The 16,387-nt window shown below is 40.8% G+C and overlaps 1 protein-coding gene across 6 annotated transcripts in view; it reads right to left on the bottom strand.

The window, feature by feature from the left end:
• Positions 1-16,116, bottom strand: part of GRAMD2B (GRAM domain containing 2B) — a 41,387-nt gene extending 25,271 nt beyond the window's left edge. The window contains exon 1 of one of the 6 annotated variants that reach the window (XM_014257093.2): positions 15,943-16,116. In XM_014257093.2, the coding sequence (XP_014112568.1) occupies positions 15,943-16,067 (125 nt within the window). In that variant the 5' untranslated portion in view covers positions 16,068-16,116. Of the gene's footprint in view, positions 1-3,776; positions 3,856-3,875; positions 3,944-5,390; positions 5,517-15,942 lie in introns of those variants that run through there. The other 5 variants (XM_088054381.1, XM_005528111.3, XM_014257094.2 and 2 more) reach the window with 5 other exon arrangements.
• Positions 16,117-16,387: the final 271 nt, after the last annotated feature.

The following is a 16,387-nucleotide window of genomic DNA, read 5'->3' as shown; positions in this document are numbered from 1 at the left end:
GCTCACGTGTTCATGGAAAAGACCAGAACAATGTGGATAATTGAATACAAAACCTACTATTTTACACTAGGAAATACTAGCTCCTAACCATGTGTCTAACCAACACCAGTCACAACAGCACCTTTGACTGTGACACTGAATATAAGGAACCGTTTTCCTTCCAGAGTCTTGGAAAAAGGTAGTCTTATTAGAATCAGATGTAACACATGGTAGCCAGACACCTGCTAAGGACAACTGGATTTTCTATTTTCACCATTTTTTTTTCTAGTTTTCTATGTTACCATGACACTGAATGCTCTCAAAGCCTGCTTCTTCAATCTGAGCCTTTCCAGTGGCCACAAGCTGCCCTCCACAGCAAAACACACTCTCCTATGCTGGCACATTTACATGTATGTTAAAATTTCTCAAAACCAAATAGGAATATAAATAATTCTGTTATCTACTGCACTTTTGTAATATAAACTTCGTTCTTGTTGAGAAAAAGGCTGAACAAATCTAAACAGCTCTTCTTCTAGTATAGCATAGATAGCAGCTACAAAAGTATATCAAGAGTCTTTCGCTCAGGTGGTCTATCTTTCACAAACAGACTGAAACTATAGTCAGAGGGCTAAACTGAGGCACATGTAGGACATGCCAGGGTATGGCTGATTTTATGGGGGATGTACAGAACTGTTGTTTCATAGTCAGATAACTGGGTTTCCCTCTTCTATTCACGGAGGGCAAAGGCTTCAGTCTGCCTCTATGTTCCCTGTCCTGCTGAAATTATCAGCTGCCAATCTGCAAACTACGGCTCTACATATTATTTCCTGCCACTCTTTCTGGAGCTTACTAACCTCCTTAACCTTAGTGTACTGTTTTTCCAAGGACTGAGGCAAAGACAGACAGTGCCAGGTAGAAGTTTAGTTCAAGTAACACAGATCAGAAAAGATTCATTGGAAAGGCTATACGGGGACTTGGCAACAGCTATGTACAGAGCATAAAGATCATCAGTCTCAGCAGTGGTCTCATTAGATAAGCACATAATTTCTAACCACATGACTGCAATGCTTATGGAGACGGAAGTAAAAAGACAATACTGTGATGGGATGTTTATGCATCACCTGTCAAATAACAACAACAAATCCTGCTGCCCAAAGCTGTAGTTATCATGCTGCCTAACAAGCAGTTCTCACAGATTGCATATAACTAGTAAATACCTTAGCCACATGAGGCACCTGGGTGGAAAGAAAAATAACTCTTCAGATCCATACCATGCATTTACACATGGAACTGCTTTTATAACTTCATGCACAGAAAGTGAACGAAGTAGGAATGGCAGGGAGAAAAAAAGGGAAAAAACAGAAGTTATCAAAAAACATCATCATGAACAAATCAAGGTTCAAACCTAGACTGGAAAACTCTTGTCACACCAGAAATTTAAATGTTTCATTTTCAAGCCTCTCCTTCTTTAGAGATCATGTGTTATAACTACTTCTATAAAAGTAAGGAAGAACTACCAGGGAAGAATTAAAAAAATATGATATTTAGTATGTGTTAATGCCTTCATCCCCTGAAAGTACATAATTATACCTTTTTCCCTTTGCAAAAAAACAAACAAACAAACAAAAAAAAACCACAGTAGAAGTCTGGCTGATGGAAAGGAGTCAACTTAGATCAAAACTGAAATAAAACTTTAAGTCAGTAATAAGTAACTTCCCTATTTTTCTCTTCATTTTGTGTTTTCCTCAAGTAAGAGACGTAAAAAAAATTAGTGAATTTTGATTAAGCACAAGTAAGCCAATTAATTTTGCTTTAATTTATCAACTGATAAACAGTGATTAAGAAACATCTATTATGGTAGAATAATATGCCAGACAAATAAACCATAAAAATCACATACTCCCTGCACAGAAGTGTCCAATTTGCTTGCAAGCATTTTCCACTGCTTGCAGCAGCATATTTTCCCCAGTACCTTCAATGTATTTTTGCTGAAAAAAAAAAAAAAATTACAACCTTCCACTTATTTCAGACTCTTAAGTCCGAGTCTCTTAATTTCTTTAAGTTACATGTGGTAATTGGACATTACCTGATTCTGTAAACCATAAGGGGACAGAAGTGCCACTTAATATTAGCAGAATCTTGCCATACTGTAAGCCATCACATCACACTTGTACAGCAAGATTGAATCATACCAGGACAAATATTACCAGTGGTACCAGAAAGTGCTACATGGACTTTGTCAGAAGTGAGCATGGGTAGAAGGAGAGGGATTCTGACAAGGCATATGTTGCTATTACTCCTCTGCCATTTCTCCTTAATGTACCACACTCTTTTTTTTAATGCTCAAACAAACATCTGTTCCACCAGCTGTCCCTGAAGCAGGGCTGACAGCTTCTACGGGAGGTCCAATGCCACCACAAATAAAACACAGCCCACTTCCCAGTCAAAAAAAAAAAAAAAATTAAAAAAAAAATCCTCTAAATACAGTGAAAGGGTTAGCTCCTTTTTGGTCCATGGCCACATCAGGATGTAATGGTTAGGGAACTCCATTTGGAAGGTTTTTTCTGTCCACAAATTTTTTATTTGCTTGGAAGGAGCTCAACATAATGACAAACTTTTGGCACATCACTGTTTTGGGTCTGCATAATAACTGTGCCCATCTTCCACACAGTGTTATCTCTGGGGTTATGACTCACAGAGATCTACAGGAAACAAATTTGCAAATATATAAGTATTGCTAAACATGCCAGAATAGCCCATTTTCTGAATCAGTATGAAAATACTTAACTCTTCTGAATCCCTGTTGGATAAATACAAACTTCTGAGTTTCTAATCTTGGAACACTTAAGAAAAACTAATCCAAAAAAAAACCCTGAAAAAAAACAAACAACCCAAAACAACTCAAAATACCTTTACAGCTTCAATCCTTCAGATACACCTATCCCCCAGGGAGCCCTTATGGTAGCAGCAGCAGCATGTTAAGCTAAGACGTTCACCTCTAAACTGAACAACATTTTAAGCATACCTCCAGGAAGTACAGATTACTCTATACAGATAAATCTCTTTACACAGATGAATTTCTCCCCTGTGAGCTCTAAAAAACACTAAAGATTCCATAAACCTCTATAACCCTGCTAACATTTTTTTTTTTCAAATAGAGATCATGAGCTCTGTTAGTTGCGTGTTGTTCCCTGAAAGTACATGAGGGGAATGAAACTCCACCAAATCCACATACACTTATGTACAACATCTTCTAAAACTAAATCTTCAACAATTCAGCTTGTAGCAATATAATTTCTAGCTGAATCAAAGCTTCTCTTCTTGAGTTGAACAACCTTCCCTGTAACATCACATCAGTCAAATCAAAGAAACTTGGCTTGTGAGGTTAACTCTCAATCAAATGAACACGAGAGTTTCTCAGACAAATTTCTAAGTAAAATGGGGCTGGAAAATAAATTCCAACTTTGTTTACGAAGAGCAAATGTTTCAACAGTTTCCTAGTTTAAGACAAAGCTTTTCCAGTTTGGTTTTTTTTTTCCCCTCTCCCAGTCTTTTCACTCTCCTGCTGTCAGGCTACAGTTGCTGAACACTGCATCTTACAGTGTAACAGACTGCCTAGCTCTTCCCTGCATGACACCTACTGAACAGCAAAAAATTATAGCTAAAAAACCTAGAGAATCAGAGGGAGTAAGACTTTTCTGTTTATAACACCGGCTAGGAATGACCTCACTTGTAACTGTTAACTGATGAAGGACTGAAAGACTAAACACCTGGGGGCAAAACAGATGGTCAGTTACCTGTGCATGTGCAATGCCTCCAAGATCAAGCTCTTCATATACTATCTTGGACTCCTAGTTCTGTTTTCAAGAGAAAAATCAGATACAGATCTTGCATACCTGAAGAACTTCATTAGGTTCACTGGCATAATTCTGCATAGGGATCAGGATCCAAGGCTTGAAGTCAGAAGATTCTAGAGAAGGTCTGGGAATTATGTTTCATTTGAAGTGTGAAGTCACTGATGTGATTACACCATACAGGATAAAGGACACTTAGAAGACACTTTGATTCCCTGTGCTCTCTAACAAGCAAGTTATTTCTGGCAACAGATTTCACTGTGATACACATACTTTGGGAATACATCTGCTTAGAGATCACGTATAAAACAGCTGCGGGAAAAAACCCCGAAACCAACACAGACCTTCTCAGAATTTGTTTTAAGAGAAAGAGCTAGCTGCTGGTAACTTGTCTGCCTTTTTCCTGGAAGATGTTTAAGATAAAATATTTGTGAAGAAAAATTCTTTGGGAAGAGGAATCATCCCAGATTAGGAGAAATTTTAAATTTCTTTTAAGGAGAAAACCCCACCTGTTTTAGTTTCTTGTTCTACAGATGCTTAACTTCTCAAACACTGTCCTTGGGACTGCCAAGACCCATGTGAATTGGCAGCCTGGCCTGGAAACAGCTGCTTGAGTCCAGCAACATTTTCACGTGATGGTCACTGCCATGATGCACAAGCAACTAAACAACTTGAGATCTCTGCAGGACGCAAGAGACCAAAGCAGGAGATGAACCTGTAACTCTTGATGTTCCCAGTGCTCATCAAAGGCTGGGAAGGTCAGGAGCCTCAGGGGAGTCTTCCCACCCTTCTGAGCACTCTGACTCCCCTACCTTCCATCAGTTAGTCCAAGCAGACAGCCTTTACGAGCCGGCAGAGCCACCTCTTCCTCATGAAGAATATTTTCGACCTCTTCACCTGCTCAATTTTTACGGTACTTCTCAGATTAAAAAGCAGAAGTGCGACTATGAGTATGGCCACGCTGGGTGAGGAGCCCAGCGAGGAACCATGCCAGGACAGGCAAGTGACCACCACCCTTCTTCCCAAGAAGGGACATCCTCCGTTTTCTGGGACATCAGTATGAACTGCCATTTTAACGTCTCTTGCCTATTTGTCTTGCCTTTGTCAACTTTCGACAAAGTTCTGAGTTTTCCTGGCACCCAGAGTAAAGGATCACAGCTTCTCACAGAAGCCCGAGAACTTTAACATAAGTGATAAACCACAACTACCGAATTTGTGTGCCACGGCTCAGAAAGATTTTCAGGCTGTTGGGTGAAATCACTAGAAGCAGTATTTATATGCCTTACTCCTAAAACCGTAACTTCGGAGTTCAACGCCGAAGTCGACCGCGGATCTTGGCTGAGCGGGGGTGTTCGCGCCCAATTTAAGCCTGGAGGCGGAGCCCCCTTGGTGACTTCCCCGGGAGCTTCCAGGCCGACGCCCCCACACGCGGCCCCACCGCTCGGGGGACTCCCCCGCCGCCCCCGCCCTCAGCTCCCCGCGGCCCCGGCGCTGCCCCGCGGGCGGCCCGGGCACAGCGCCGCGCGGGGCCCCTCTCCCGCCGCGGGCACTACTCACAGCCGCGGAGCGCCCCTGCTCTCCCCCCGGCCCGCGGCCCGCCCTGCCCTCGGCTCCTCCGCATCGCACCGCGGCTCGGTCATGAGCACCATCGGCACGGGCAGCAGGACTCAACCCGCCGCTGCAAAGGCACTCCGCCGCCGGCGGGCCGGGCCGGGCCGCCCGCTCCGCCTCCTCCGCCCCGCCCCGGGGCGGTCCCGTCGCAGCTCGGGGCTGGCAGGAGCCGCAGCCGCCACAAACCGGTTGAGCTCGCTCGGGCGGGCCCGGCGCCGCCCGCGAGCTCCGCGGCCTCTCGCTCCCCGTGAGGCCGATCCCTTACGAGCTTTAAATTATTCAGTCGGGACGCTGTCGTGTGAGACGCCGGCTCCCGCCGGCCCCAACAAAAGGCATCCTTAATGTTTTATACGGGCGTACAGGAGATAGGCGGTTTGACACAAACGCGGTCCCGGGGGGGAAGGTGGCGGTGGCCGGGGCCCTGTTTTCTTCCCCGGTGACTCGTGGAAGCAGGCAGTAGTCCAAAACTGACGGTGGCATCTGGACTGCTGTACTGCTGTGAACTTCTGAAGTGATTAGCTGCTGTTTCCATCTGCAGCTTTAGATCTTGAGTGGACAAGTAGATGTTCATGCTTCCTTTCTCAACACCAGGACCCCATGGTGCTTTTTTTGCACAGAAGAATCACAAAACCACAGAATGGGTCATGTTAGGACCAGTGGGTCCAACATTCTGGCTCAGGCAGGACTGTCCTAGAGTATATGTCTCAGGATTGTGTCCAGGCAGTTCTTGAATATCTCCAGCAAGGGAGACTCCACAACCTCTTTGGGCAACCTGTTCCTGTGTGTGGTCACCTGCACAGTAAACAATTCTTCCCTTATGTTCAGGTGGAACTTCCTGTGCATTAATTTCTGCCCATTGCTTCTCCTAATTGCTGGGCACCATTGAAAAGAGCCTGGCTCTGTCCCCTTGGCACTCTGTCAGATACCTGACACTGATAAGGTCCTCACCCAGTCTTCCATTCTTGAGGCTGAAGGTACCTATAGCTCCCTCAGCCTTCCCTCAGAAGAGGGATGCTCCAGACTCTTGACCAACTTAGTAACTCCCTGCTGGACATCTCCAGGAACTCCTACTCTTGTACTGAGGAGCCCTGTACTGGACAGAGCACTCCAGGTGATGCCTCACCAGGGCCAAACAGAGCGGCAGAATCACATCCTCCAACCTGCTGACAATGCTCTTCCAAATACAGCTGAAGATTCCATCAGCATTCTTGGCTGCAAGGACACACTGCTGGCTCATGGAAAGCGTGTTGTCTACCAGGACTCCCAGCTCCTTCTCCACAGAGCTGCTTCCCAACATGTTTGGTCTCCAGCCTGTGCTGCTGCACAGGATTATTTTTCTCTGGGTGCAGGACCCTGCTTTTGCCTTTGCTGAATTTTAGAAGGTTCCTCTCTGCCCATCTCTCCAGCCTGTTGAGGTCCTTCTGAAGGGCTGCAGAGCCCTCTGGGGTATGGGCCACTCCTCCCAGCTTTGTGTTGTCAGTGAAATTGCTGAGCAGGCCTCTGCCCCTTCACCCAAGTCATTGATGGGTAAGTTAAACAAGACTGGGCCCACTATTGAACCTTGGGGGACACCACTAGGGACAGGCCTCCAACCAAAGCCTGTGCCACTGATGATGACTCTCGGGTCTGCTGTTTAGCCAGTTCTCAATCCACCTGCCTGTCCTCCCATTCAGTCCTCTAATCCTGAGTTTCCCTGTGAGAAACAGCATCAAAAGCCTCACTGAAGCTGAGGTAGACAAGATCTATTGCTCTCCCCTCACCCATCCAGGTATTTGTTTTATTGTGGAAGGCAATCAGGTTGGTCAAGCATGATTTGCCTTTGGTGAATCCATGCTGACTACTCCTGATCACCTTCTTGTGCTCCCTGTGGATAGAGGGGGCCTCCAGAATGAGGTGCTGCACCACCTTTCTAGGGACTGAGGTGAGGCTGGCTGGCTGATACTCCCTGCATCCTCCTTCTTGCCCTGTTTGAAGACTGGGGTGACATTTGCTTTCTTCAGTCCTCAGGCACCAAGGCTGCCCTCCATGACCTTTCAAAGATGATCATAAGGAGCATAGCTATGATGTCCATCAGCTGTCTCAGCACTTTTGGGTGTTTTCTATCAGGACCCATGGACTTGTGTATGTAGAATTTGCCAAGGTATTCTCTAACCCAGTCCTCCTTGACCAAGGAAAAGTCTTGCTTCTGACATTCCTTTACCCTGGTCTCCTGGTTCAGAGGTTCCTGAGGGCTGGGCTTGCCAGTGAAGACCAATGCAAAGGTGGCGTTCAGTAACTGCCTTCTCTGCTTCTTCTTAGTTTTCCTTTTGTTACTGACGTATTTAAAGACATTCTTCTTTGTTTTTTTTACATCCTTGTTCAGATTTGATTCCAGATGGGCCTTGCCCTTGTCTCATTTCTAATAATTCTGACAAAATGACGTAATACTGTACAAGAAACAGCAAGCTGGCTTACCCCTGGCCTTCCTTGGGCCTGAACTGTGGGGCAAGTTGAGTGCCCTCATTTAAGATTTAAGGCAGCATTGGCACAAGTCATCTTGCATGGCAGTCACAAACTGTCAATGTACAAATGAAAAATGTCTTTACTATATTTTTACTGGTTAATACCCAGTTAGGTTTCAGTTTGGTGAACTAATGTTTTCATAAAGCTAAGATGGACACTGTGGTTGTAAGTACACAATCAAAGGAGAGAAAATCCTGGGATGAGAGTTCAAAGTAACATGCCTAGACAAAGGTCTATTTTAATATTTTAATAAAATTAATAACAGAATAACTTTATAACAGCAGACTATTCACATGAGCTAAAGGGATGTACAGTATTCACATGAGCTAAAATGGACAGTAGAGTAGTTTCTTTTAGTGAGTATCTATGTAGGAGATAGATACTAATGTACATTTCAGATTGAAAAGTATGAATGAAAATTAATTGTCTTTGAATACTTGGTCTTTAGGAGATACAAGAAATAAGTTTTAGGTATTGTTGCAGTACTTTCAGGTAAAATCAGTAATAAGAAGGAGGTGTTAATGGTGAAATGGCTCAAGACTGCCATAGATGCTTGGGCATATAGATCCTGCAAAAAATGCGAGATTACTGTATGATTTTTGCTAGACCATGTTGGTTTAATTGACTTCAGTATAGGAAAAGTTAAACTACGTGCTAAGATGCATAGAAAGGAAAATATTTAAAATGGCTGTATTTCTGGCAGACACCATTAACTAATGTTCATTTAATATTTAACATAAAAGTCAAGGCACATGTGGAAATGAGATTTAATTTACAAGAGAGATTATTCAGCCTGTTAGGCCTGTTAGGCCCTGTACCTGTGATTGCTGCTGTTCCTCCCTGTGGAAGAGTAGAATGTTGCTATTCTTCCCTGTTCCCTTACATCAGACACAACCTGTGGCAGTATAACAGAATCTCCTTTATCCAACCATAACATAGTAGGAGCCATTTCAGCTGCCTGGACTATGAATAGAGCTGGAACTGAGAGGGCTGGGGAAGGCATCATTCAGGCCCTTTTCTTGGGTGCAGCAACCTGTGTGAGGCTTTAGGTACCCTCAGGATTGGTCTTGTGTAAATGTGCACAGGACGATTGGAATCAGTAGGAAAAGTGACTGCCCCTCATCTTGTTTTTGGAGGCTTTTCATTGCATTAAAAATGATTTGCTAATTTAGTCCTAATTTTGAGGCAGACTTGTGGTTGAAAAATTCCTGTGTAAATATATGCAGTTCAGCAGAAGTGCTGGTTTTAATACATGAGAATCTGAATTTTAGATATCTGAATAAATAAAATTTGCTTTCTTTTGACTGCTTAGATTTTCAGTCTGTCAGGTTTAACCACCTGTTTAGGAGATAAATGCCACTGACTGTTTTGTTCATTCGTTGCCAGAGGTTCCTGTCTTTACCTCAGTGGTGCAAGAACTAGAAAGGAATTGCTTGGTCCTGGAGCTCAGTCCATCTCATAGTTTCATGTGGCTCCATTCTCAAGGTGTGCAGAGCTACATGATTTAAATAAATCTGTCTAGTCATTTAGTGCAGAAGAGACTTACTTTCAAATAAATTGATGCCTAAAGCCTTGGCACTAAAAAATGGCTCCCTGCTTAGCAATTTCTTCCATATCACAATATCTTAACTCTTATCAGAGACTTGGTTCTGGCAGATTGCCAATACACGCATTCTTAGTGTACTTTGCTGTTATCTGATAATGACTGTGGAAGTAATAAGCAATGAACCAGGACTATACCTTGTGGGGTTTTTGGAGGATTTGAAAATGAAACGGTGGCCAAGGTCTGTCAGACTGTACATGGTACAGCAACTCCAGAGAGAGAGGGGACACTCCTGAGCAGTAAAAGCTCTGAATACCAGGATTCTCAATAATATTCAGGGAGGAGTGCCTTCTATAAAAAAAGCAAATGTGCAACTGCTCATGTGATTGAGATGTACTTGAATGCCATACCATAAGCTTTTCTTGTTATCAAATCTTATATAAAAAGAAAATAAAAGTACAAAGGACTTTTTACTGTAGTGTGATAATTGCTTATATATACAGATACAGTAAAGCAAGTATTTGAAGATCAAGCCGTCTCCAGCAGAGATTCATTGTCAGAAAATCTGAGCTGTCTTTTTCCCTAACTGCTTAAGGGCATATTGGGGAGAGAAAGTAGTGCACCATAAAGTTATGGATTACTTTTCAATGCCTGCAGTACTAGTGATAAAAATGTATTACTGTATAGGCAAAAGTTTATGTATTCCTTGAAGAGTACATTAAATCTTAGAGGGGATTCAGGGTTTCCAGTAATTAGAACCTTCACCATTATGTATAACACAGCAAAGGATAAAAAGTTTGAGATGGAACAGTACAAAAAACTTCCATTGCAAAATGAAAAGATTTAAGATACATATGAAATCAGAGAAAAGTAGAATGGGGAGAGATTCACTGAGTTATTGAGTCCCAAGTTAAGGCCTGCTATTCCTGTGTCACTCCTGGTAAGACTTCTCTCTAAGTTTTTCTTAAAACATCATCAGTGTGTCCAGGCCACCAGTTCCAGTGTTTGCTGTCAGCTAGGGGTTGTCCTCAGTCATCTGCAACATGGTTTTGAATCCTTTTTGCTGAAATCTGAAGCCATTACTTCTTAGTTTATTCAATATGAAAAGCAGTGTAAACCTGTCTCTTGTTTCTCCTCATTTTCATCTTATCTTTAGTCTCAGATAAAACATACAAATATATATATATATATATATATATATATATATAATTTTTTTCCTATGAACTGCCTCTGGTAGGTTCAGGTATTTTCTGAAGCTTGATCCCCCCACCTGAACATCAGTAGTCTTATGAAGGCTGTATAGAGAGGTGTTGATGATACTCCTAACTCAAGCAGGAATGTTCAAAAACAGTGTTCAGGTTACTTAGCATACCTGAAGTATGCTCAAAATAGATGGAGCCAAGGTCCAAAATAGTTTGTGGAAGATAACTAGGGTGAGAACACAGTGAATGGTGCAATTTTGTAAGGACTGAAAAGTGGTTTGGGCCTGTTGAGTCTTGTTCCTTGCCTGGATTAAGAATTTAGTAATTTATTTGTTTTTAAAAGTTTGAAATTACTTTATAGATAGCCATATCAGCTAATATTTTTCTTCCAAGCTGTTTACTGGACTTATCTGACTATCAATTCCTGTTTTTTGTTTAAGGTAGCATATATTACTGTATTAGTTGAACTCCCCTTTGGACGGGGCAGTGTATGGGGCGGATGAAGTAAGCTGTGCTGGAAGCTAGTTGGAGCACTTACCACAAATGGTGAAGTGTGCTGGGGCTGTTCCTTGTGGCTCCATGCTGAAACTGTTGGGTGTGCTGAAACAGCCAGCAGGACAAAAGGGAGAGACTGCCACACAAAACTTCTGGGGTTTTAGTAATGTGGTGTCAGCACACCTCCCAGTGAGCATGTACTCATCAGCACATTTACTGCCATTTTTGAGCCAATGACCTTCAAAATGACCCGTGTAAAGTCACAGAAGACACTCTGCATACTGTGAGCCTCACCACTGTGTCTTACTATGCCATGGTGATCAAAAGAACAGTATGGGACGGAGGGTTAATGGCAAAACACAGTAGAACCGTTGAAATAAAGGAACCTTTATCTTGCTCCAATTTGTTCACAGCGACTTTCTTACATTCCGGGAAAAGCAGCTTTGTGACATGTAACGGTTCCATTTGGCTAGCTGTAAGAAAGCACTCAGCCAGTTGGCATTTTGCTGAAAAACACACTGCACGGCAGTGTCTCCTCTTAGCTCATGATAAAAAAAAGAGCCATTATGGCATATTTTCATGCAGTATATTGGCCTGGATGCCTCATGAATGGCAATGCTAACATATTAGAATACTGCGATGCCTAGATTTTATAATTTAAAATGTGTGAAATCTCATGGCAGCAAAATCCACTTTCTCCATTTGTAATTTAAAAAATATATTTCCATTTTTAATACAAGAAATAGATGTTCTAATTTAATATATTGTCCAGCTATGCTAAAAAAGATAAATGTAAGTATTGCTTGTTCTACTCTGGTGGGTCACATTAGCTTGGTTTGTCATCCTCTGATTATAAATATGCAAGGAAATCCTGGACAATATCCAAGTGTGACATCTCTGTATACAGATAACTTGGACAAAAATTTCAATCCAACTACAGCTGTATGTTTAGGATATCAAACAGATAATATATATCTAATGAATAAGGTGCATGGATATATATAATTACTCAATCTATGTATCATAAAAGAATACGTGTGGGTCCTTTTTGGAACCACATATGCCTGCATGCATGCAAGCATTCATGATATGTGTAAATATGGTGATAATTTTGTTGAAAAAAACCTTTAGTCATCTGGCAGTCTCTGAAGTGCAGCAGTATGGTACATTAAATGTACATGTACATTACACACATGTAAGAAAATGAAAACCTTCTTGTTTGAGGATAAATTGAATCTTCTGCATGAAAATATAGTGCCCAGACTTATAGTGCCCAGAAGCATAGGAAAGGTTTGTTCTTAACTTTAGAAGGGTAAGGTTGAAGTGAGGAACACAAGATAATGTGAAAGAATTAATAATACTATCAATTTTCGCACAGCCTTTACATCAGATGGAGTTGTGAATAATAAGCTGTTTGGCTGTGGTTATACAATTACTGTTCTGTCTCATTTAGAACTAGGAGTTATATTACTCTGGGGGAAAAAGAAACCAAAACAAGTGTAAATATGTCTTTGTAGTCAGGCCACAAAAGGTGAATGCCAAATCCCAAATGCAAGCCATTGAGCAGTAAGGTGGTTTCCAGTGTTTCAGGTGCTCATTACTGAGCTATAAAAACAACAGACCTTTTAGTAGGTGGCATGTGCCTATCTTTTTAACATGAATTGTTGAATTTGTCTGAGCTAAGCCTCAGTCTTACAGCAGTACATTGGAAGATTCTGAGGGATATAATTTCAATGCAGAATTTCTTTTAAAAATGCTTTCTGTCAAAAAATCTGTGTGTAGGGTTCCTTTTTGCGTCCAAACAAAAACCCATCTGTATCAAAACCATCTTTAAAGTTTATGTTACTAGTTACAGAGTTTTCTGATATTTTGTTGTAAGCAAAAGAGAGGTAAATATTAATGCCAGATTGCAGATGCAAAATGTGAGTACTCTATTTGCATATTGTAGTGCACCAAATGAGCTGCTGGATCATAGCTAGAGTCAAGAACCCTTTTGACTTCCATTTTCATTAGATATTTAAAAAACAAACCTCTCCATGTTGTACATTATTTTATAATTTTTAAAAAATTGCTTGTAATTTTTACCTAATAACAATATGCCTGACAAATGCTGAACCTTCTTTTTTTTAAAAAAAACATTTAATATATAACCTGCAATGTGGTTATTGTTAGGATTGGTATAAACATACGTAGCTTTATGACGTTCAGAGAACTGGTGGTCTAAATTGCTGAAAAAACTTAATTTTCTTGCGTTTAATATGTTTGGGTTTTTTTACCTAGAGTCACTCTGAGGATTATTCAAAACCAAAATCCATGAGATTTTTCTAAATTTTAGGAGAACTGGATACAGGGTATTGACTCATATTATAGGGATGGGCTCCAAATGGGAGTTTGAGATCCCTATTTTTTTAGCCCATATTTTGCTCTGGCCTCTTGGAACATGTTTTATTCTGATGTCAGAACAACTTCATACATTCATGCTGATAAAATGCTGCAAAGACATGTGGCCAGTACTTTTGTCAATACAAATTTCCGATCGATAATGCAAGGCTGACACCTCAGCTTTAGCTCCAGAGCCTTAATTTGCTTCTGAAATCAGTTTTGCTCTATGTCAGGAATAACATGCTGCCATGGTGATAAACTGTGAGCTCCCCTTTATGAAATGTTAATAACGCCCTGGTTTCTGCCAAATTCATGCTCATCCACATGGTGCCAATTACAGTGAGGTGAAAACAGATGTATATAAAAACTTAGGCATATAGTCAGTTTTTGTCCTGAGGCATGAATAATTTGAATGAGCAAGAACGATCATTAATCCAGTAGATTTTCTCTGTGGGTGCATGTATAGAAAATATGCTCTAAATAAATAGGATTGTATGAAAATAGTACCTAAAAATGCAGAGCCTCCATTTACTTTTCCCAAAAGCGTTTTCCATGATTTTTCATGTGGCTCATTTTCAATAAATGTGTCATGATTGTAACTAACACATGAAGAGCAAGTTTGGTGAGAGCTCAGTCCATCTAGCTCACTGAGTGCTGTCATGCATCTTTCTTTTTAGATTGTCTAGTATTTTCAGCCTGCTACTCCATCTTTGCTATTGATAGAGGTATGGTTTCACAGCAGGGTTTTATGATCTTATTATCCTTACTGAACCAGCAACTGAGTAAACTGGTTTTCTAGAAGGCCTGCCCCTGCCACTCGATACTTGGCAGGCAGGTTGATTATTGAGAAATCTGGGTTAAAGGACTCTTTAACTCTTTGTAAGGCCTGATCACATTGCCCCCAGAGCATATATGGCAGCCTTTTGTGAACTGATTATTTAGTGGTAAATAAAAAAGTAAGTACATCTGTCTGCCCAGTGTTCTGGACAGGACACAGAAAGGAGAACAAAATTTATATTGTCCAAATTAGGAAGTGGTTAAAAATCAACAACTTATATTGCCACCCTCTGAATACCTCTGTATGTACTTATGTCCCACTCCTAACCGGAAAATGCGATCAAGAGGCATAAAAAAGTCATGTGAAATTTTTTTTTTTTTAAAAACAAGCTCTAAGTGATTAGTTCTAGATAAGAGTCTTTGAAATCTCTAATTAAAACTTAAAATTTCTGATTCTCTGTTATGTCTCTGTTCAAACTCTTGGACATTATCTCTCTGACATTCAAGTTGGAAGAAAGGATGATATGCAGCTACAATATAAAAAGCCTTAATAATATTTCAAAAGAGAAAAAATTAGGCCAACAGACTCTTTTATAATAGTGACCCAATTAGTGATAAGATTTGTCACCCCATATAAAGAACTTGTGCACAGCCACAAAGAAATGTAATTCAGCCACACAAAGACTAAGCAGAGGTTCTAAATCACTCTTCAAGGTTGTTTGGCACCATGCAACAATTAAGGACCAGCCCTTGGCAACAAATTTTCAAGTGGATTAAGAACCAGTAGATGTCTAATGATATTTTGAACATGATGGGTTGACATGGGTGTTTACTTGTCCTGCTCCTTCAGGAGATGGGGAAGTATAAGCAGTGAGTGCCAGTAGCCCTCTGACATTGCCTTCCCTCATTTTTCTGTGCTGTCTATAATGTGCATGATTTATCCAGAGCTCTGCATTGCAATGAATTCCACCATAGAGGGAATTTGCAATTCAACAAGTCTACCCTTACAAAGTAAGAAAACGGATTTCTCCTTTTTTTTTTTTTTTTTTTGGCAATGTTCTATCAGGAAACCCTTTATTCATTTAGCAAGTTTTCTAGTTCCATGAATATTTCCTGTAAACAAGGTGGCACTTACTTTGAAAGTATCTTTAATAAACATTATGAAGTTCCTTTAGGGCAAAACACACATGAAAATATTTTGTTAAACTCCCTGATCTAACAAAGTTTACATTTGTTTTGTACAGATATCAAATATTATAGGTATTTATGTGATCCCATAGAGATCACTTTAAAACTTGAGTTTTATTAGTATATAGTGTTATAGACATTCAAAACCCTATTTCAGTGTCAATAGATAAGGAAGGAGAAAACAATTCACTTCTGTCCTCCATGACAAATTTTTCCTTTACAGTAGTGCTCCCCTTCCCAGTGCAATCAGTAACACATATGAAGTAATCATCTCTATGTGTTTCCTTCTCATATTAAGCTTCCTTAGCTGCATATTTTTGTTAGTGCACTTGTCCCAGTGCCTTCCTATGTTGCTGCCCTCTTGCCCCATCATTGAGCACATGCAAAACACTCAAACATTAGGTTTTACCTTATAAATACTGATCCGACACTCTCTGTAGGACTGGCGGGTGTGTCATTACTTGATTTTCGGAAGCTGTTGTGACTTTCAGAAAGAAAAACTGAGTCCTCCAAGGAGCTTCCTTTTTTCAGCATTTTAATGGAGCTGACTGCAGACTTAGGTAAGTTCAATTCTAGAGTGAGCCTTGGAACTCACAGCCTTCCAGTGCTATAGGAAGTGCTGTCTTGGTGTGACTCCAGTTCAAACTAGGTTTAAAAAGTCAGTTAATGAGTAACATAGTGTTGTGACATCATAAGGGAGTTTTCTTTATTATCTGCAGCACTTCTGAAGTTTACTTGAATACAAAAATCATCAAATCTAGGTGAACTGTGTCTTTGAAATTTCATAATAAACAACAATAACCTATTTGGATGAATTGAGAAGTGTAAAACAAGAACTCTGTTTCAAATGAGGT

Source organism: Pseudopodoces humilis, chromosome 4, assembly GCF_049639895.1.
Source record: "Pseudopodoces humilis isolate 2021_Gansu_Grassland_sample_001 chromosome 4, ASM4963989v1, whole genome shotgun sequence".
Taxonomy (NCBI): Eukaryota; Metazoa; Chordata; class Aves; order Passeriformes; family Paridae; genus Pseudopodoces; species Pseudopodoces humilis.
The sequence above is the reverse complement of the archived record's forward strand: the minus strand, read 5'-3'. Positions and strand labels throughout refer to the sequence as shown.